Source organism: Hakea prostrata, chromosome 2, assembly GCF_041222555.1.
Source record: "Hakea prostrata isolate BN-2017 chromosome 2, UWA_Hpros_2, whole genome shotgun sequence".
In the NCBI taxonomy this organism is placed as follows: Eukaryota; Viridiplantae; Streptophyta; class Magnoliopsida; order Proteales; family Proteaceae; genus Hakea; species Hakea prostrata.
The window spans coordinates 49,268,444-49,290,327 of NC_142601.1; the positions used below are offsets into that span (position 1 = coordinate 49,268,444).

Genomic DNA, 21,884 nt, shown 5'->3' on the forward strand with positions numbered 1-21,884 from the left:
CCAGAGTCTGGATCAGTCCTTTAAAATCATAATCCTTAAGTCGAATCCCATTATTGATTTTGGTGATTGTTATTTTTTTTAATTTTTTATTTTTATTTTCAGTTACCGATTACTAGTTTTCGAATCTGATTATTAGTCATTTTTTAGAAAAAAATATTTAATACTTTATTCTAACCGGCTAACAGGATAACTTTCGATTTTCGATTATCCGATTACTAAAGGTATCAATTGTGTACCGAACCACAAAGTCTAAATCAACACCGTTCAAAATTCAATATAATATGGTATAGTTTCAGATAATGATTTCGTTAGTATGTATCGAAACCCTACCGAATTGGTACCGTACCAAATTAAGGGATATAAATGTAATTTTACAATTAAAAACACTTTACCTTTACACAATCTCTAATTCTCAGTATCAATCTTTCGTTTTGTCCGTCATTCCTCTTCTTAGATTTACTTGTTTTGCCTGTTAATTTCGAATGTGGTTGCTTGGTAGATTGATACATACATTTTTCGATAAGAAAAGTTCAGGATACAGACACCCTTAAATTCGGAGGCGGATTTCAGCTATCCATTTTTTGTATTGGACCCTCGTTTAAGTACTAAAAAACATAGAGGTGGGACCATCAATAACTATCACATGGGTTCCATGTAAAATGTATGATGAAAAACTATCAGGGGAGTACTGGACAAAGAGATGATCTGAACTCTTGTTGTATACTATTTCTATTAATAAACAAAATTTTCGTCCAAGGAAAAATTTTGTCTATAGAAGATATTATTAGATATACCATCATGAAGAGTTCAATCTGTGATCTCTTCACTAAGAGATATGAGTCACTACAAACTAAACCAATCCTTTGGGGGCAGTTGTAAGCTAATCTGTAATTTCTCTTATTCTTGCAATTATAGTTGTTGAATTTTCAAAACATTATATACTATTAGGTGAGGCTGTGACATCTATATTGCTGCAAACAAAAGTTTTTGATACTATCAAAGGTTTCTCAATAGATAATAACTAACTTCTCTGCCATATCAACATCAACAATAGTCAATGCTAACACATTATCATGAGCTAAGTCCCTATCTAATGGGTCTTGCCAAGTTCAACAAAAGGGGGACCAATTTCAAAGTCTTTGAAACTTCGAATATTCGTAACAATTTATTATCTCCATACATAAACTAACGTTAGTCTTGCCTCATAACAATGCAATTCAAGACATCCCATGTCCCCCACCTTTCACCCACAAACAAAATATAAAAACTTCGAAAAACACAAGTTGACAGCTACTTTTATATGGTCACACATTATTTCTAGCTATTATTATCTTATTTGAGTTCCAATCATCTTGAAAATGTTAGTGTCAAAAAATAAATTTTGTTTGATTCCATCTTTATAATTTTCTGAAGGTCTCAGCTCGTAAGCATGGTTGGCAACTTCATAAAAGAAAACCAATTTTATGAAAAAGATAAAGGAGAAAAACATGTATACTATTAACTGGTTTCATCATGCTTTGTTATGTTCTATTATATCTGTTTTTTCTATTCATTTATTGCCGACCAAATGCATTTTTAGTATTTCTTTTTTTCTTTTTGATTTGATGTGAATAGAGGAAACAGTATTAATTATTTAGAAGAATCATTTATCTTGATTATTTTAGATTGTGGACTAGAGCATGCAATTGATTCTATGGGTAGTTAGCTATCATTATTAATTTGTTTATAATGATAAATCAATATATGATTTGAAGTCACCAAACAATCATTAATATGATAATGATCAAATATTGCTTTTTAGCTTGCTTTTTCCTTTTCTTTCAATTTATTTAAGGTGCAAAATGATGATTAAAGTCCGAATAATAGTTGGTCAATAATGGAGTAATGGTATTTTACACATGTAAGGCAAAATTGTTAAAACAATTGCGTAGATGAATTTTTGGCACAATGGTGACAATTTCATATATAGAGGTAAAAAGTTTTAGATTGTTAACTCATCATGCATTCACTGGAAAATATTAGGTGGTTTCAACATTTAAAAGAGAATTCAAATAACCAATGGGGTTGGTCCAAGGGTAAAAAATTATCGACCTTGTGGTGCAAACTCACTTGGAAGATTCACCCACCACAGGCAGTGTGCGTCGGGTCAAATATCGGATTAGTCGGGCGCCTGCGGGTTGCACCTAAAGAGGGTCAAACAACGGATTAGTCAGGGCAATGCCTTGAAAACCGGAGTTGACAACCAAAAAAAAAAAAGAATTCAAATACCAATAACCTTCGCTAATTTTAACCTGGATTGGATTGGAAATTGGTTAAGTAACCAAACCCTAAAAATTCAATACAATTAAGTTGACTTGAAAATTTAATTACTTGATCATGTGATTCTATGCCTTTCTCCCATGTTTTTGGCTTTGTAAAAAATTATACGAACACATATGTAATATGTTACTTGATCATGTGATTCTTGATTAACAAAAGCTTTATTCAGAATCAAACTAAGAACAAGCCAAGGCTTCTCACATGGGTCCATAAGAAAATTACCCCCTTTTCTATGGGTCAACTGACTTACTATGTGTATTGTTCTATCACTGTTAGTACCCATGAAGGAAGATGCAAGATGTAATCAAAAGTATTTTTTTCATAAAATAATACCAACAGGATTGTTCTGTTCTTAATGATGAGGTCGTAAATTCAACTCTTGCTGATTTCATATGTAATATCCTCATCTCCTATATGGTAAAATCAAACTTAGAGATGATCATACTTCTCAGTGGAGAGATTATGGGTTCGATTTTTGCGGACGACAAATCTCACTTTGAAAATGTTAACGGAGGTGCGTACGAGCTAACACGAGTGAACCTCAGATACAAATCAAATAAAACGTGGGCATTGATTGTAAACTGAGTGGTTTAGGAGCTTTGGTTTCCTTATTAGGAGGTGAGCAAGGAAGGGACCAGAGAGACTTCCAAGATCCAATTCAATGGCGATGCAGGGCGGGGACCGCCTTGGAATTCGTTGTGGGTTCTTGACTTCCTTCATTGATTCATTCATTAACATCAACAGTTAACAGTTAACACCACCTTTTTTTTTATTATTATGACACTACTACTGCCTCTGTGTTTCTCTTTCTCTCTTTCTCTGTTTCTCGAGAAGTGGGAACCGTGAAGCCTCCTCTTGGTTGGTCAGTTGATCTAAGAAGGCGGAGTAATTGCGCCGGAAAACACTCATAATTGCAGAAAGAATCTTCTTCCATTAGTTCAAAGCCTCTGTTTTTGACTTTCAAACTTCGACACTGGAGGCTTACAGCGTCCATTGGATCACATAGAAGAAGAAGTTAAATACTTAATAGTGTAGTGTAGGAATGTTAGAGAAATTTCAGTTGTGGACACATTTTCCATCAATTATGTTTGACAAATATCATTCTTTACAATATCTCTGACGAAATTTTCAGTTGTGCACACATTTTCCATTAATTATGTTTGAGTAATGTCATTATTTACAATATCTCTAGCTTTCTTTATATCAATTGGTTCCCCATGTGTCGTTGGCTCTTCTCCACCCCACTTGCGGTGGGTGGGGGGGGGGGTTTGGTTCCTCCCTCTAGAGAAAGTCTTCCAGAGAAATGAGAATGTCCAATGAGTGATGAGAGATAGTCATGTTTTATATGTTGATCTAAGGGTTAAGATAGAACACCTATTTTTACCCTCGTTGAAATTCAATTCAACAAAACCCTGATCAATCTCCATTCAACTTAATGTGTCCAAAATCTGCTCAGCCCTTAGATCTTCAATGGATGACCTACAAAAACAATTGTCAGATGTGGCCCGACCGCTGGGGTTGGGAGTCCACCTTCGAAGGCTAAGTTAGCTGATGAACTGGTCACAAAAGGCTTTGCTTGAGCGCAGAGCAAAAGTATGAATATGAATATTGAGAATACGATTCAGATACCTCTCTTGAAAGTAGGTTGCGTTTATATAGGGTTTACCTTAAAATCTCCTTCGTTGGATTTACTCGAACCTTCTTCGGGCCTCCGTTACTAATAGATCCGTTCGCAGTAGGATAATGGATAAATGCACGATCATAGCGTGGCAGTTACCCAAGTAAGCACGATCGTTTGCTCCCAAATGTGTCGTTTAACCGTCTACTTGACGATCTATCAACTCCGATTATCACGGATTCGGGCGTGCTTGTTGACTGAATTAGTTTACTTCCTTAGCAAGTTAGCTCTTAAACCCAGCCCGCTCGGATGTGAGTCGGTTCCTTTCTTCTCAATCGGGGTCAAGGATCGAACCACAGGCGGACCCGGTTTGAATTATGATTTCTCCCGTATCACGAGCCCCCTAGACCAAGCGTTCGAGCAATTCCGAGGGCTTGGTTTGAACTGGACCCGTTTGTCGAACGAGGGTTCTGCATAATCCTTTGCTTATTAAATGTCGTATCGCATTTAATGGGGCTGCATCTCTTTTTCCTCGAGTTTCGTGAACGTCTTCATTCTCTACGGGGGTGACGCCACGCGTCTTCTGCAGCCAAAATCATCATTGCCCACGAAATCAAAATGACGGTTTCTCCAAATGCCCGTTCTTATCCAAACTTTTTTGAAACATCTTTCGATCGTGATCGTTGATGCTAAAATTATCATGCCGTACACTTCCTCGATCATCTGTGTGCTTAAAAGCGATTCGTTGTCTTCATATATTTCATTCTCTTTGTCAGGAATTTGAAACTTCGTCGTCTTCCTTGCGCCCTAACAATCTTCTCGCTTTTAGGCTCTTTGCTTCGGTGAATCAGTAAGGTCGCTAACTCCTTTGTTCTCTTTACTTGTTGTCTCGATCTTTCCTTTTACTTTCGTCTTCGCTTTCTTTTTATTACAAACTAGAACCCAGGCCCTCATAGTAATGGAAGGTGGTAGGGTTTCTTCTGAAGGTCCTTCTGGATATAGCGTCGATAAGGGAGATTCTGGTGTTGAGGCCTCTGTTTCTGTCCCCCTTGACCAATCAGATAGTGACAAGCAAACTTTAACTGCCCTTTGGCGTGACTTCGAAGAAGTGAGCTAGAAGAAGAGAGCAGAGAAAAACATTGGAGTTCCTTCCGTGCAACCTGAGTCTGGACCATCCAGAGCTCCCAAAGTGATTGCCGAGGCTTCCGGGCAGTCTAAACAACCTAGAAGGCCCAAGGATGAACTTAGTGTTCCCTCCTCCTATACTGAAATTGATCTCCCGTCGGCCATCGAACGTTTTGACTTTCCTCTTTTGTGTTGTCCAACCTTTCGAACTGACGATATTCGTTTTTCCTTGTAGTCCCTCCAAGAGTTAACTTGGATATTGTTAGGGCAAAGTCTTTCAAGAAGACTATTCCTGTTTTGACAAAGGTTGTTCCACGCGAGGAGACAGCTGTTGGTGATTCTGCCAAAGTTTAGATTCCCACAGCCTCTGCTGGTGCCTCTCTCGTGCCTTCTTCCATGATGGAGACCGTTCGGTCTCCTAAGGAAGATGTTATTCCTTCTATCATCACTCGCACTTCTGAAACCCCTGCTGGTGTCTCGTTGGCATCTTCCGCCAACCCTCCACCAGGCGTGGAGATTCCTCCTCCGTCCGTGGAGGAGGTTTTTGTAGAGGCCGAGGGTGCTGCTTCCAAAAGAAAGCGTCCTCGGTCAGATGATGATGTGTACAGGCCTTCCTGGTCGTTGAAGAGGTCTAACTTGGTGATGGGCGATTTTGAGAAGGCACTAGAATGGTGCACTTCTACTCAGATGTCCGCCGAGAGTAGAGCCTTCACCGCTGTCTCGGACAAGGATTTTGTAAAGTCCCTGGTGCTGTAAGTATTTCCTCCTTGCTTTTCTTTCTGAAAATTTTGTGCTCTTGACTAACTCTTGAAGTATAGCAGGAGCCTTGCTGATAACTTTCACAAGTAGGTGGAATAAGCTTTTAGGCTTAGTAGCCTGAGTAATAACCTCTCCTGGCTTCGGGAGGAATCCAAAGCCAAAGACGTCGAGATTGCTCATCTTAAGGATAGGTTTTGGGAAGTTGCCCGAGTGAAGAATTCTGAAATCGTGCAACTTCATTCGGATTTGGATGGTGCCAAGGGGAAAATCCGAAGGCTGGAGCGGGAAGTAGAGAAGCTTTTGGGAGAGCCGAAAGGGTTTGAAGCTAAGGTTCGCGCCTACGCCTCAAAGGCAAGCTATTACCCTTCTGCCCGAATCTCTTCCGACTGACGTTTGCAGGGCTTGCATCTTCAAATATTTGTAGAGTAAGCCATTTGTTGATATTCTGAATACTTATAATTTGCAGGCATATCGGGACGGCGAGAACGAGGTATGGGAGTCGATCTTAAGGAGAAATCCTTATCTCAACATGGCTCCACATCGCGCAAATTGTCATCCCGAAGTGTTTGAAAAGCTGCGACTTCCTCTTCCTGCTTGGGCCAAGGACGTAGTGGACCTGCCCATTCCAGATCCGGATATAATGCATTATCTTGAAGACTCTCCTCCTTTGTCCCCTCTCAGAGGATTCAGCTATGAAGAGCTTGCCTCGAATGCCGGTCTGACCAACGGCTAGGCCTCTTCAGAAAGAGCTGGATAAAGAGTATGGAATTGCGGAGAATTTTGTAGGTGGGAGTTTACGGAATTCTTTGCAATCGCCGAGGAGGAGAATCAAATGATGAGAGGACCTATGCCTCCACGGCCAGTAGTCATCAGACGTTTTCCCGACTCTGTTTCAACGTTCTAGACTTATTTTTCTTGACTCTGTGCTGCTTCTGGAAAAGCTGCTTCGATCCTTTTTTGGAGTTTTTCTCAATCGTTGATGATGACGTTTCTTCTTGACCGAGAGAAGATTGAACCTCACCACTTGTTATCTCATATGTATTTTTTTTGAGAATTTTGTTGTAAAGGTTGGCCCCTTCTGGTAGTTTAAAGAAATAAAGAATTAACTTTATCCTTGAGCTTTGTCATTCAATGAAGTCTTCGATTTAATAGGTCTTAGTCATTTTAAACCGATGCCTTTACTTAAGGATTTCCTTAGAAATTCGGTAAGCTTGAGAAGGTCTCATTCGGGTTTTAAACCGATGCCTTTACTTAAGGATTTCCGTAGAAATTTGTTCTTATTGAGAAGGTCTCATTCGGGTTTTAAACCGATGCCTTTACTTAAGGATTTCCGTAGAAATTCGTTAAGCTTGAGAAGGTCCCACTCGGGTTTTAAACCGATGCCTTTACTTAAGGATTTCCGTAGAAATTCGTTAAGCTTGAGAAGGTCCCACTTGGGTTTTAAACCGATGCCTTCAATTTTGATCCATTTGTCGCTGAATATTGTATGTTGCCCCCAATCAAAAGATATTGTGTTGAAACTGGGAATTGCATTGATTGAGTCGAATGCTGTTACATCAAAAATGAAAATGATGATCTTCTTAGGGATAGTATTTCTTCAGATGTCTAGCATTCCACGAACGATCCAGCTCTTTATCGCTTGCCATGTTCTTCAGCTTATATGCCCTCGAACCGATCGGTTTGATTACCACATATGGTCCTTCCCATGAGGGATCTAGTTTCCTCTGGTGGGGTGGATCTGAAGCTAAGGTATTCCTTAGAACTAGATCTCCCGCTTGGAATTGAAGGCACTTTACTCGGGTATTGTAGTGTGACGCTATCCTTCACTGATAATATTGGGTTCGAGCAATCGCTTTTGCCCGAACTTCATCTAGTAGCTCAAGACTATCCAACAATCCTTGTTCATTGGCTTTTTCCTCAAATTCTCTTTCTCGAAGTGTTCCAGCCATTACTTCGACTGGTGCTAATGCCTCAGATCCATAAGCCAATTTGAATGGTGTCTCACCTGTGGGAGTCCGAAATGTAGTTCGATAGGCCCACAAAACATTGTGCAATTCTTCAACCCATAAGGCTTTATCAGCTTCGAGTCCTCTTTTTTATCCCATCAAGTAGTGTTCGGTTCGTAACCTCTACTTGACCGTTGTTTTGGGGATATGCTACTAATGACATACGATGCTCGATCAAGTAGGTGCTGCAGAATTGCTCGAATTGTGTGCCATGATCGATCACAAGAATTTTTGGCATCCCGAACCGATAAATGATAGATTCTAATACGAACTTCTCCACCCTCCTTTTGGTGATGGTCTCCAGAGCACAAGCTTCTACCCACTTGGTGAAGTAATCGATTGCTACGATGAGATATTCTCTTCCGCCTATAGCCTTAGTGAATTTTCCCATGATGTCAATTCCCCACATCGCAAAAGGGATGGGGTCTAGAATTGATGTCAGGGTTTCAACTGGCCTTTTCGATACCGTGGAATGGATTTGGTAGTTGCTATAGCAACGAATGTATTCCATTGCAGCCTGTTGGAGCTTCGGCCAATACAAACCGAGTCTTAAAATTTTGTGGTCAGAGCTCGACCGCCCATATGTGCCCCACAAATTCCTTCATGCACTTCTGCTAGAGTTATTTCCGCTCCTTCGGGTCCCAAACATCTCAATAGGGGTCCAGCATAGTGTTAGGGATAATGGATGCACAACCACGAACGGAGAAAAACACAAGCAAATCACACAAGGGAAATTTAAGTGGTTCGGCAAAACCATGCCTACATCCACTAGAGAGAAAAAGAGTTCCACTATTTCCAGGAAACCTCACACCACTCTCACACCCACAAAGTGCTACCCTTTGCTTGCCCTCCATCCTTATCAGGATGGGTACCCCAATCCCCTACAGGGATTGATTCCCCAATCTCCCACAGAGATTGATGCCTATAGGTTATCCCACAGAGACTATTTATAGGGAAACCTAGAACCCTAATCCCAATGTAATTACAAGTTTAACCCAGTATTAGTAATTGACTCAAACCCTATTTCAATTACAAATACAATAAAAACCATAATTATATGGGCCCACAGAATACAAGACACCCAAACCCAACACATAGGACCTTTGGTATAACCTTCCATTTTGCATTATAAATCGCAATGCCCGTACCTTGATTAGCCTTGCTTCTTTCGAATCTTCAGGTAGTTTATCATCTCTGAGATATTCCACGATCGGGTCCATCTAGCATCGTTCTGCTTCAATATAGGATATCTCCTTCTCCTGACTGCTTGGGTATGTTAATTCCTTAATGTAGACCGAAGGGTCTAGAGTCTTTTCTTTGGCATTAGCCAGTCTTGAAAGTTCATCCGCCATTGCATTTTCTTTTCTTGGAATCTGACATACTCTCAGGTTCTTAAATTCCTTCTGCAATGCTTGTACGATTTCTTGATATTTTTGTAATCGGGGTTCTTTGATGCCATACTCCCCTTGTACTTGATTGACAATAAGCTGCGAGTCACTAAAGATAGTTACTTCTACTATTGCCAGTGCTTTTGACAATCGAAGTCTAGCTATCAAGGCCTCATACTCTGCCTCGTTATTGCTTGCTTCGAATGCGAACCTCAAAGCGTATCGAATAATGAAACCTGTCGGGCTTTTCAAAAGAATCCTAGCCCCGACTCCTTGTTTGTTGCTCGAGCCGTCCACATATACCTCCCACACGGTCGGAATATTGGGTTCGGCTACTTCCTCGGTTGGTGCAGTGGTTTCTACCACGAAATTGGCCAATGCTTGAGCCTTTATTGCCGTCCGAGGCTTAAAACTTACTTGGAATTCCCCAAGCTCAACCACCCATGCTACCATTCTTCTAGATAAATCAGGCTTACGAAGAACTTTATTAAGGGGGAAAGTAGTCAATACCTATATTGGATGTGCTTGAAAATATGGCCTCAGTTTCCTAGCTGCTATCATAAGAGCCAAAGCCTGCTTCTCGATCTGGGAATATAGCATTTCTGCATCGAGGAGTACGTGGCTGACATAATAAATTGGGCATTGTTTCTTGTCTTTCTCCCGAACAAGTACCGCACTCATTGCCAAGTGTGATGTTGCCAAGTAAACTTGCAAAATTTCTCCTTTCTCCAGTCGAGACAAAAGCGGTTGTTTCCCTAGTGTTTCCTTCAGATATTCGAACGCCTTTTGACATTCTTCTGACCACTTCGCCTCCTTACTGCCCCTCAAATCCTTGAGTGCCTTGAAAAAGGGAAGGCATTTTTCTCCCGATTGTGAAATGTACTAGTTCAACGCAACTACTCTTCCCGTTAGGCATTGTACATCCCGAATGGTTTTGGGAGATTCCATGTTAATCAAAGCTTGTATTTTGGCCGGATTGGCCTCGATGCCTCTTTGAGACACCATGAAACCTAAGAATTTCCCTAACGATACCCCGAAGGCACACTTTTTGGGTTCAGCTTCATTTGGTATTTCGGAGTACCGAAAATACTTTTGTCAAATCTTCAATATGCCTCGATCTTGCTGTGCTTTTTACTAGCATATCGTCAACGTGTGGTTCCATATTCTCCCGATCAGATCCTTGAATATTTTGTTTACTGCCCTTTGATAGGTTGCCCCTACGTTCTTCAGGCCGAACGGCATGACTTTGTAATAGAAACTTTCACGACAGTCATGAAAGCAGTAAACTTTTCATCCTCTTGATTTATGAGGATCTGGTTGTACCCCGAATATGCATCCATGAAACTTAACGTTTCGTATCTAGCAATGTCATCTATTAAAAGATCTATCCGGGGTAATGGATAACAGTCTTTCGGGTAAGCCTTGTTGAGATCTGTGTAATCCGTACAAATTCTCCATTTTCCATTCGCCTTTTGATGGCCTCATGCTTTTCTATAGAGAAGTTTCTCCTCTTCTGAATAACTGGTTTTACCTTTGGATCTATCCAAAGTTTGTGCTCCGCTACCTGCCGATCTATTCCCGGCATATCCTCCGCAAACCATGCGAACACATCACTGTTTTCCTGAAGGAAAAACTTCAGTTCCGTCTTGAATTCCTCCAGCTGCTCAGATCCGATATGAGTAGTTCTTTTTTCATTATCAGGATACAGCTGGATTCGCTCCAATTTCTCTACTGATTCGGGCCTTTGGATTTCTGCTTCGTCTTGAACGTCCCGTATCTCTATTGGCAATGTTGTGGCCTTCCTTGGGCCCTCCTTATCTTTCATATATGCCATGTAGCATTGTCGGGAGACTCTTTGGTCAAAGGAAACCTGACTGATTCCCATATTAGTTGGGAATTTTATCTTCAGGTGCTTTGTCGAAACTACGGCACCTAACTTTGAAAGGGATGGCCTGCCGAGGATGACATTGTAAGTTGGAAGTTCCCTAACCACCAAGAAGTTTACTTGAATAGTAGCTTCTTTGGGGAAACTTCCAATTGATAAATCTAGTTGTACCAATCCTTCGGCTATAGCTAATGCCAGCAAAGCCGTAAAGATGCATAGATGATGGTTCCATTAGATCCTCTTCGACTTTCAGCTTTTGATAAGCCTCATAAGATAAAAGGTCTGCAGCATACCTTGTGTCAATCAACACTCTGTGCACCTCCCGGCTTGTAATTTCTACTTTGATGATTATGGCATCATCGTAAGGTATAAATACGTCTCATTCATCTTCTTCACCGAAGGTGATCGAACCCCTCACCATTTGGTCTCTTCCGCTTCTGGGTTTCTCCAGTTCCAATGAATTTGGATTTGGCTTTCAAGTTTCGGAGCGACTCAGGTTCGGGTCCTCCAAATATTGTTAGTATGGGTGATCGAGTGGCATTGATCACTTCTTTGCCCTTCTTAGATTGAGGAGCCTCGGTTGGCCGTTCCCTACTTACCGAATGCTCCCTTTTGTAACCGGTTCCTCGTGGTTTTGCCTGTCTCCCTTTAACGAAGCTGGACAGGTGACCTTGCGATATCAATATCTCTATATCGGCCTTCAAATGCCTGCAATCATTGGTATAGTGAATGTAGTCCTTATGGAAACGACAATACTTCTCCTTGTTTTGCTCCCCTAGGTTTTGTTGGAAGCTTTGGTGGCCATTTTAGGATATTCTGCCTCTTGATAATATTCAAGATGTCTGCCCGAGGAGTATTCAATGGTGTATACTCGCTTTGATCGGGAGACTTCTGTCGCCACGTCGAACGAGGCCTTCCAACTCGGTCCCGAACATTTTGCTTCGGCTTTTGCCTTTTCTCAAGGAGCTTTGTTCCTTTTGCAGGGGCCTTAGTATGCGTTTGGTAACGTTTATGTTCTGAGAAACCAATTCTTATGCAAAACCGTTTTTTAATGTTTCTGTGCTAAAAGACCATTCTTTACTTGAAAATGGGCGTTTGATAAATCCATTATGAAAATATTTTTAAAACACTAAATAGAATATGTTAGTGTTTTTTTTTTTTTTTTTTTTTTTGGGTTGAAAAATAAGTTGGTGTTTGATAAACTTGTTCTAAGGCATCAATTTGAACCAATTTTATCACTTCCGTTTTGTTCTTTGGTAAAAACATCTTTTTTATGTTTTGCAAAAAGCGTTCTTTAGAACACTTTTCTGACTGGTCCGTTCTTAAAGAATAGAAGAACGAACCGTTTTATCAAACACCTCTAACCCATTCTTCCATTCCCAAAGAACAAAAAACGCCAAAAAAGTTTTTTAAGAACATTATCAAACGCGCCCTTAGCATCTCCCTAACGTGCATCCAGGATCTCTGTTACCTCCGCCTGCTTCTAACACCTTTGCACCAGTTCAACATAGGTGGTAGGCATGTCCTGAAGTAATAACTCCAAGAGTCTTCGATTGGTGAGTTCAGTGAACAAAGCAGTTTTAGCTACCTGTTCATCTAGATTCTCAATCTCCATTGTGACCTTGTTGAATCTTTTCAGGTATTCCCGTATCGATTCAATTTTCCCTTGTTTGATGGGGAACAAGGTCTCCTCGATCTTCTTGATCTGTATTCCAATTTGGAATCGACCGATGAATTTTCGTGCCAGCTCCTCAAAGTCCACGATTCTTCCTGATGGAAGATTTGAGAACCACTTATGTGCTGCTCCGGTCAAAGATGAACCGAATACATTGCAAAGGATTTCATCTAAATTACTAGCAACAACCATAGTTTGCTGATAATAGCTGATGTGAGCTATAGGATCTCCCGAACCGTCTAATGAAGAAAATGTTGGTAATCGGAAATTATGAGGAAATTGATATCCGACTATTGCCTTGGCGAACGGGGTCTTTCTGATGATCGAATAAATGTCATCGGTTATTCTTCCTTTGGACAGTTGTCCAAGTCTCTGATTAATATTGGCCAACTCTTGGCCAATATGCATCGAACGGTCAACAACGATGCGAGCATTGTCTCGAACCGCATGCCTAGGAGTTGGTGAATGAGTTCGCACTCCTGCACCCAACCTTGTCGTTGAATGAGTTGTGATTCCTTGCGGTCTTTCAAATCGCTCGTCTCTTCTATGGAGTTCTCCCATTCTTCTTGGTTCTCTGTCCTGTCTTCGGGCATTTTCTCGGAAATTCTAACCAACATTCTGGTCCTCAAGAGGCCTTCTTTCCCTTTGTGGGGAACGTCTTGGTGGAAGAGAGGTAAATATTTCCTCTCTGTCTCTTATACGTCTTGCCGCTTCGCGTTGATCAAGAGCCTGTTGCGCCACCACTTGCCTGGCCAACGTACAAAGCGTCTGATTCATCTCCAGAAATTGGAGCTTTAGTTGATCCAACTACTGCTGGAGTGGATTAGGAGGATGCAATTGATCATTGCCCCCTTGACCATCATATTCTCGAACTTCATGGGGTCGACTTCCTTTAGGGATCTCTTCTGAATTGTTCCCTCTAGGAAGTTGAGCGCCAGCTTCTCGTTGAGCCTCCATAGCCTCCGATGATCTGGTAACCATGGCTTTTTGATGCGCTTTCTACAGACGGCGCCAAATGATGCATCTAAAACTGCTCAGCCCTTAGATCTCCGATGGATGACCTGCAAAAACAATCGTCAGATGTGGCCCGACCGCTGGGAGTCCACCTCCGAAGGCTAAGTCGGTGATGAAACTGACCACAAAAGGCTCTACTTGAGCACAAAGCAAAAGCATGAATACGAATATTGAGAATACGATTCAAATACCTCTCTTGAAAGTAGATTGCATTTATATAGGGTTTAAATGTGACTAGATAGGAGAATTTATAGAAAATAATTCAAATTTATCACATATTTGCATTAAATTAGAATAAACATTAAATTTACCAAAATTATTGACAAAAAATACCCAAAATTGGGGGCGAAATTTCCAAATGGCGCAGGGGGCAGGGTGGGGGTTCTTTCCTTTCTATCCATGTACTTAAGTGCCGGAGCCCAATGGGTGGGTGGAAGGAGCCATCATGTATATTCTACTCTTGCAGGCTTGCATGCATATAGATAATGTACAACACATTTTGAGGGGAGGGGACTTAAGGCAAGAGACGCAAGAGACGCAGAGACGCAGGGATGTTTTGTTTTAGTCAACGAAGAGCGACGGGTGTGTGAGAAAGTTTTAATAGTTTGAACAATAATAATAATAATAACAATAAAAAGTGGAAGAAACGGTTGAAAAATGATACACACGTGCACGGGACGGTAAAAGCGGTCTCGAATCGAGATTGAGCGAAAGAAAGTAAGAAAACTGTCATTTGTCATCACCGTGCTGCACACGTGTTTGTGATAGAGACAAGACAAGACAGGCGATAGATATAGACTAGTAGACTAGTAGCTAGTAGCTACTACTACTAACTTTTGTACCATAAGATTCATAACAAACGGAGTGATAGGCTAGCTTTGCTTAACTTAGCTTAGCTTAGCTAGTTGTGTTGTACTCTACTACTCTGTTCTGGGTTCCACACTTCACTCCACTGCTGAACTCCCACTTCGCTTTTAATGGTGCTTACGTGGAGGGCCCAACCCTCCACGGCTCCCCGGCTCCCCTGCTCCACGTGTGTGGGCTTGGCTTTACTTTATTACGGTGGTCTGCATAAATAACTAATGGGATGGTTTACGTTTGACTCCCTGTTCCCCACGTGGGAGCCAGAGATTTGATTCCGACTCCAGATTGTTTTTTAGACTTTACCAAAAAAAAAAAAAAAAAAAAAAAAACTAAGAAGATACAGTGGGAATCGATATTTATAAAGTGAATGTGAAAGAGAGAGATCATTAGAATTTTTTTATTAAGCTCCAAAACTAACTACTTCTACATGCAAAACTCCCACAGACATTCATTCATACATACAAGTGGCGTAAAGAATATGCCTAGCTCAATTGCAAGATACCATCTTTCTGTGGGACCCTGTGATTGATACTCATTACAAGTTTTCTTAGATTATCTACCTAAAAGCTTCCCACAAGTTTAATGTTTCAAGACCATATGGTGGTCGTCTCCACCCCTTTTTATTGTAAATTCTTCGCTTTAGTCTCTAGTGTTTCGTCAGAGAGCCTAGATATAATTTTCTCTTTTCACCAAAGTAAATATTTTTCAATAGTCAAAAATCTCATTATTGATATGAGTCCAAGTGGGTAATCGTTATAGATTCTATATATAGTCGTTTGATTGGTTTAATGGGAGGTCAGACTTCTTCCATAAAGCCAGGGTTCCAATAATCCTATCTTCTATTCCAATAAAGCCAGGTTTCCAATCATCTTATCTTCTATTCCAATTTTCATCGTGACAATAGGTAGAAAGAAACCATCACCACATGTATACCACTCACCCAAAAGCCACTAAGATCATCAAAAGAGACTCGAATAATGGTCTACAATGCATTCTGAAATCCAATTCTCCATTTTTTTCTCAGGTTGCAGAATATGTTCTAGACATAGAATAGCATATCCCATGTTTTCCAGGGCCCAACAGCAATTTGGTGGTCTTTCACTCTTTCCCACTTGTCTGTTGTGGTTTCCATCTGTATATGATAGCAAAGCAAACTAGGGCCTGCTGCACCACATAGCAACTTGATGGATTCTCCTGCTAGCAGGCAGGAGCGTACACCCTAAAACGAAACAGTCCTAACTTGTCTGCTGGCCCACGGTTGGCCAACCTACGCATTGATAATTGCAACAGGGGCCACCCAATAATCACAGTGGAATACCATTGATGCTCAAGCTGGCAAGTTTGGCCACAACCTGCATCTAAGGCTCTGCAGATTACCTGATGGTTTTGGTTTACGGCACTCATAAAGGAAACTGAGCAGATGCAAAAGCTTCATTACAATGATCATTGATAGCATTCAACACAGAGAATATTGAGTTTCCTGATTGGACTCAATTTTAGATCTCCCCCAGTATTTCCCAATAAAAAGATTGAAATTATTAGAGAAATCGAAAAATTGGAGGGGATACAGCTTATGTCAACCTTGGCTATGCTTATCAGCTTATGTCACCAGACTCATGAATCAAGTGATATTTCCGTTCCAGATATCTATTCACATGATTATGGGTGGATCTGGAAAGGGAACTAGCATTACTTCCAAAGCTAATAGCATTCTGAAAGGTTTCCATGATTGACGTTACGCAACAAACAATTACAGTTTCAGTTCAAAACAACATAGACATCCATAGAGATCTTTCCAATAAAGATAAAAATTTCAAAAAGTCTATTCTTCCACCAAAATCAACCTCTTCACAGTTACATCTATAATGCTATTAGAAAAGAAAAAAGAAAATTTTTCCTAGATCCTCTTTGGTTGTTATTTCTTATTTCGATCTTGACAGAATGACAGGACACACTAAGAGAAAATTAAAAAAAGAAAAAGAAAAAAAAGGGTAACCTCAATGAGTGCCCTCATCAGCTATGGCATGGCACAAAGAAAATAATATTACGAAATGCTGAACTTCTGACTAAAAGCAACACTAATAGGTCGAGTTTGATTATAAGAGAAGAGGTTCAGTCTAAAATCACCCTGAATTAGTAGGTATAGCCTTTGACAAACATTCCTTTCTTGGCATCCTCACTCTCACCTGCAGCAGAATACCTTCCAAGCTGGGCAAGGGAATTTGCTTTGGCACGCACTAACAATGACTTCTGGGCAGCTTCAATATTCTCTGGGCGTCCTTGCCATGTTTTTAACACGGAGTTTTGAAGTGCCCGTGCATATGAGAAGGACACATGCCATGGGTTCGGGCTCTGGTTCATTGCATTCAGGTTCAGAGTTGCTTCCATTTCAGATTGTCCTCCTGACAGGAACTGTACAAAAACTAATCAGTTTTCTTTTCTAAGCATAAGAGATGAAAGAGAACCGCTGGACTGCATACATGAGTACAGGAGGAAAGAATACACAACACGGATGTGCATGAACCCATGGGTGAGGAAAGGCTCTTCTGGCCTTATTAGCCTAGCTGCTAATAACAGCAGGCAATTCACATACAGCTTTGCTGAACAACAAAATCCTTGACGTGCAGACTTCTTCATAGTGGCCCCATTAAGAGAAAAAAAAGTTCAACAGGGATTATCTATTCTACTGCCCAATCTACTTGAGAAAAATCCCAAAAAAATCTAACGAGATGTTTATGAATTGAAGCATTTCTTTGACAGACATACCTGAACAGTGGCACAACATGGACACCCAGTGGCAGAGCCACATAGGGGCGGGGGGCTTTTTTTTTTTTTTTTAAAAAATTTGATTACTTCACTATTTTCCCCCCCTTATATGTGCTCCCCATATTAAAAATAAAATTTTAAAATAAATTTTTAAGATAAAGATGACGGGTATCTACTTTTAAAGAACAAAAAGTTAAAACTTAGAAACTAACTCACTATCCATAAATTTCTCCCCATTTATTCTCTCAATTATCAGGTATTCATTCTCTCTCTCTCTCAAATTTTCTAGTATTCTATTTAGAAAACCTTCAAAAATCACAAAGGCATGAACCAATTGATTTTTTTTCCTTTTCAATTTAATTACTAACTAATTGTTTTTTCGTACATTATATTGAAGTAATTATTTAAGTAATTGGTATTCTCTCTTTCTTTCTCAATTTATATTTCTCTCTTTTTTCTATTACTCTTTTTAGACAAGAATGACCTAATAGAAATTCTTTTTTTAAAATTTAATTATTGAACTAATTGAATTAATTGTTTTTCTAACATTGTATATTTGTATTGAAGTAATTGGTCTAATAAAAAAAGAGAATTATTGAAGAAATTGACTAAAATATGATAAAATAATCCAATAGTGGGTCCCACATGAGCCCGCACAATATGCGCGGTCGCTTAATGCTCACCTGATGGGGAGGTAATCCGGACTTATTATTTGCTTCCCCCCCCCCCCCCCCCAAAAGCCCTTCTGGACACCTAAAATGTATTATAGAAGCATGGATTCAGTGAAGAGGTGCTTACCATGATCCCAGGAACTGCAGGAGGTACTCTCCTCTTAAGCATTGTTAGGGTATATTTTGCAATGGTCTCTGGAGATGCCTTCTCTTTGTGTTCAGCTCCAGGAGTGACCATGCTGGGTTTAAGCAAGATCCCTTCAAAGAGCACATTGTTTTGCGCCAGGTAGAAGAAGACTTCTGACCACACATGTTCAGCCACCTCAAGTGTCCTCTCAATTGAGTGGTCTCCATCAAGAAGAATCTCAGGTTCCACAATTGGTACGAGACCATTGTCCTAGATAAAACATGAGAATGATAATAAGAATCACTTCTATACAATGACTAGCCACATATTCAAATAATAACTAAGAAAAAGAGTTTATTGGTCTAGAAAGCCTTGATTTTGGGGAGGCTGTGTTGACAAAATATCAAACTCGAATCACAGGCTTTCATACTCAATAGATGCTCACGAAATAAGCTCACTATATCTTATGTCAGGAAAGATGACACAAAGATCACGATGACAATGGTGATCCTAATAAAGCATGAGAACAAAACCAACAGTTGAATAATTCCAACAAATCACTACAACTCTGCTTTATCTCTACATCTAATTACCATTGGATAGCCACTTACACTGGAACAGTTGAGTCATTCAGCTTTACTATCCCTTACCTCTTCATATAAAAAATATTGCAGGGCTATTCATGCATATACTTTTAGTCTTTGCTACACAGCCACAGCACTTAAATCACTTCTTTCATAATCAATAGGATGCCCAGAAATCGATATCAGTTGATTCAGTATAACAAAGATGAGTTTATCATATTTATGTCAAGACATAAGACATAACACCCCTCTCCCCCAAAAGAAGTATCACTAAAACAATATTTGATCATAACAAAGCATGATAACAGAACCAACAGTTGGACAAGTGCAACAAATCACTGAGACTCTGCTTTATCTTTGCACCTAGTTATTATTGCATGGGCGCTTGCACTGTGCATCCATCGAATCATTCAGCTTGACTCTGTATAATAAATTTTAGGATGGCCTTGCAAGAAGCCATCCATGCATACAGTTTTTAAGCTTTGCTATACAGCCAGATAGAGCACTTAAATCAAGTTTTCTCCTTCTTCAATTGATCCCCCAAGGACCAGATAGCTACTGAAAAACTCAGCAATTGTTCTTTCCATGTTGCACCACACAGATGAACCGGAAGGAGAAACTTGAAATAATCATGTAATAACATGGCTGTTCATTGGCTCATCTTTCATCTGTTTAACTTTTTTATCATATGTTTTATGCTGCTCAAGTTTTGAATTTATTTTTTCAGTCATATGTTTTATGTTGCTCAAGTTTGGATTACATTCCATCCCTACAAAGATAACCCATGGTTGTAGATGGATGATGGGAGCTCACAATCCTAATCAAAATCTGGGTATTGAAGTCCTCCATCCTTCAAGTTTTTCTCAGGATACCAGAGCTTCCATAGAAGTTTACAACACTTCCTAGTCAAAAGTTAAAGTTTACAGGTAAGATGCAGTCTCCCTAGAATATGCAAATTAGGTAAACTACCAAGGCATACCTGAGAAATAGAAGCATAGCGTGCCAGTCCCCATGCAGCTTCTTTCACAGCCAAAGCAGAAGGACCGCAAGGAATACTAACTACAGTCCGCCTGGAAATTTTGAAAGTGGCATGCTTCATATCACAATCTGAACATACTGATAAAGAAAAGGTTCTGCGGGAAGCACTATTTCTAAAGAACAGAAGACACTTTAGACTTACCATTTGGCAAAACGAGCACCTTGCTTGTAGTATTCAGCAGATCTTGATGCCAATCCATCTAATCCTTGGCACCAAGATTCATCGTTTGAGCCTGGTAGAGGAACCAAACCCTTGGAACAGAACCAAACGAACATGCCAAATCAGATATGTATACCACTAAGCATAATGGTTCAAGTTCACCAACAGTAACAGTAAAATGGAGAAACATATTGAGGAACGGAACATGTGGTGGCAACATACCTTATCAACTTTAATGCCGGGCACAATTTTCTCCTCAACCAAGCAATCCACGAATTTTTTTCCATCTGTGGTTGACTGGTAGAGTGTTTCTTCAAAAAGAATGGCACCAGAAATATATTCACCTAGTCCAGGAGTCGTCAACAAAAGCTGCCTATACGCTTGTCGATTGGATTCTGTGTTGTCCAAGCCAATGGATGCTAGCCTCTTCCCACAAGTTGCATTTGATTCATCAATGGCAAGGATGCCATGCCCAGGAGAAGCAATAGATTTCTAACATGAATATAATCCAGATAAGGAGAATGCTATTAGGCGTTGGAATCCACAATTTAGAAATCAATAAAGAAAAATTATAAAACACTTTCCAGAGTAAGCTTTCAGAAGGACGATTCCAAGGTTTTAAAACAATAACTCAGGGCCCCTGTATTCATGTGGGAACTCAATTGGGGTCAGATCTGCTAAAATAACCAGGTTACCTTACTCTTGCCAATGAAAAGCAACACCTGAACAAAGCATGATTTTGCTCATAGCATCATAAAAACTTGAACCAACTCAGATAGCAGAATTAAATATTTTAAAAGCAGGGAGATAAGAAGGGGAATTGACTTTGTCTAGAGAGAAAAACAAGGGAAGATGTTCGTAGGAAAGGATCTAAAACAGAAGGACATAACACCTAAATTTGAACAAAACACTAATCATAGTTTAGAAGTAAAAGAAAGCCGGTTTGGAACCAAACCAAAGATCTGAGGGAGATAGAACGAGGCATAGCAGATAGGATCCAATAACCTCACCTTAAATGGCGAAATCTATATAATTCAGCAAATAACAAGGAAACATGGGCGAAACAAACTCGAAGTATATCTAACTAATATTTAGAAAACAGAAACAAGACTTCAACTGGAGCAGGAGTGAAAGCAGAAACCAGGCTCAGCAGAAACAAAATTAAAAGAGTGCTGTCAAACTAAAAATTGTCAAATTCTGTCATCCACCAACACAGGAAATCTCAACATAATGACAAGAAAGAAACTTGGCCAAAAATTAGGGTTAACACTAAGAACAAGGAACTCACGGCGGTCTGGACGAGCTCATTTGCGTAACTTCCAGCTCGGATCGGAAGAGCTACGCGGCGGGGGGCAGATCGAGAAGACAAATCGTGACTTTGAGTGAATGATTTGTGTCCGATCCACTGCGAAGACGAGGCGCTCAGCTTCATCAAACCTGCAGACGCCATCATAGCTGCCGCTGCAAAACTGAAGATTTCTCTGTCTCGGGCCTTCCCAACGGTTTTTGCTCGAGTTCTACTCTGGGTGCGAAGTTGTTTTTATGGGCATTTCGGTGGTGGGAAGTTGTATTTAATACTTTAATAGTAGGAAGCTAATGAAATTACTAGTTAGCCCTTATGAGAGCTTTTGACGCCCGAGACTCGCCTTGAGCTGGCAAGAAAAAACGAATATGCCAAAAAGTTGGAGGTCACGTGCATAATTCTATCAATATCGGAACTGTGAAAGCGGCCAGATTGGTATTGACAAGGTCTTCGTAAAGAAGGCATGAGAGACTGATCTGGATCCTCTCTTGACCCTTCGCCAACAACGACTCTGGAGTCGAATTCCCAATTGGGTTGCAAGTTGCAACAACTACATGTTGGCTTGGGTTTTCTAAAACCGGA

At 40.2% G+C, this 21,884-nt stretch overlaps 1 protein-coding gene across 1 annotated transcript; it reads right to left on the minus strand.

Moving 5' to 3' along the window:
* Positions 1 to 16,415: 16,415 nt before the first annotated feature.
* Positions 16,416 to 21,534, minus strand: LOC149024640 (fructose-bisphosphate aldolase 3, chloroplastic-like). Its single transcript, XM_089144859.1, has 6 exons — positions 21,288 to 21,534; positions 20,222 to 20,491; positions 19,982 to 20,091; positions 19,781 to 19,871; positions 18,218 to 18,487; positions 16,416 to 17,065 (listed from the first exon to the last, which is right to left on the minus strand). Exons 1-6 carry the CDS (start codon positions 21,450 to 21,452, stop codon positions 16,787 to 16,789), a joined length of 1,185 nt encoding a protein of 394 aa, XP_089000985.1. The 5' UTR covers positions 21,453 to 21,534; the 3' UTR covers positions 16,416 to 16,786.
* Positions 21,535 to 21,884: the final 350 nt, after the last annotated feature.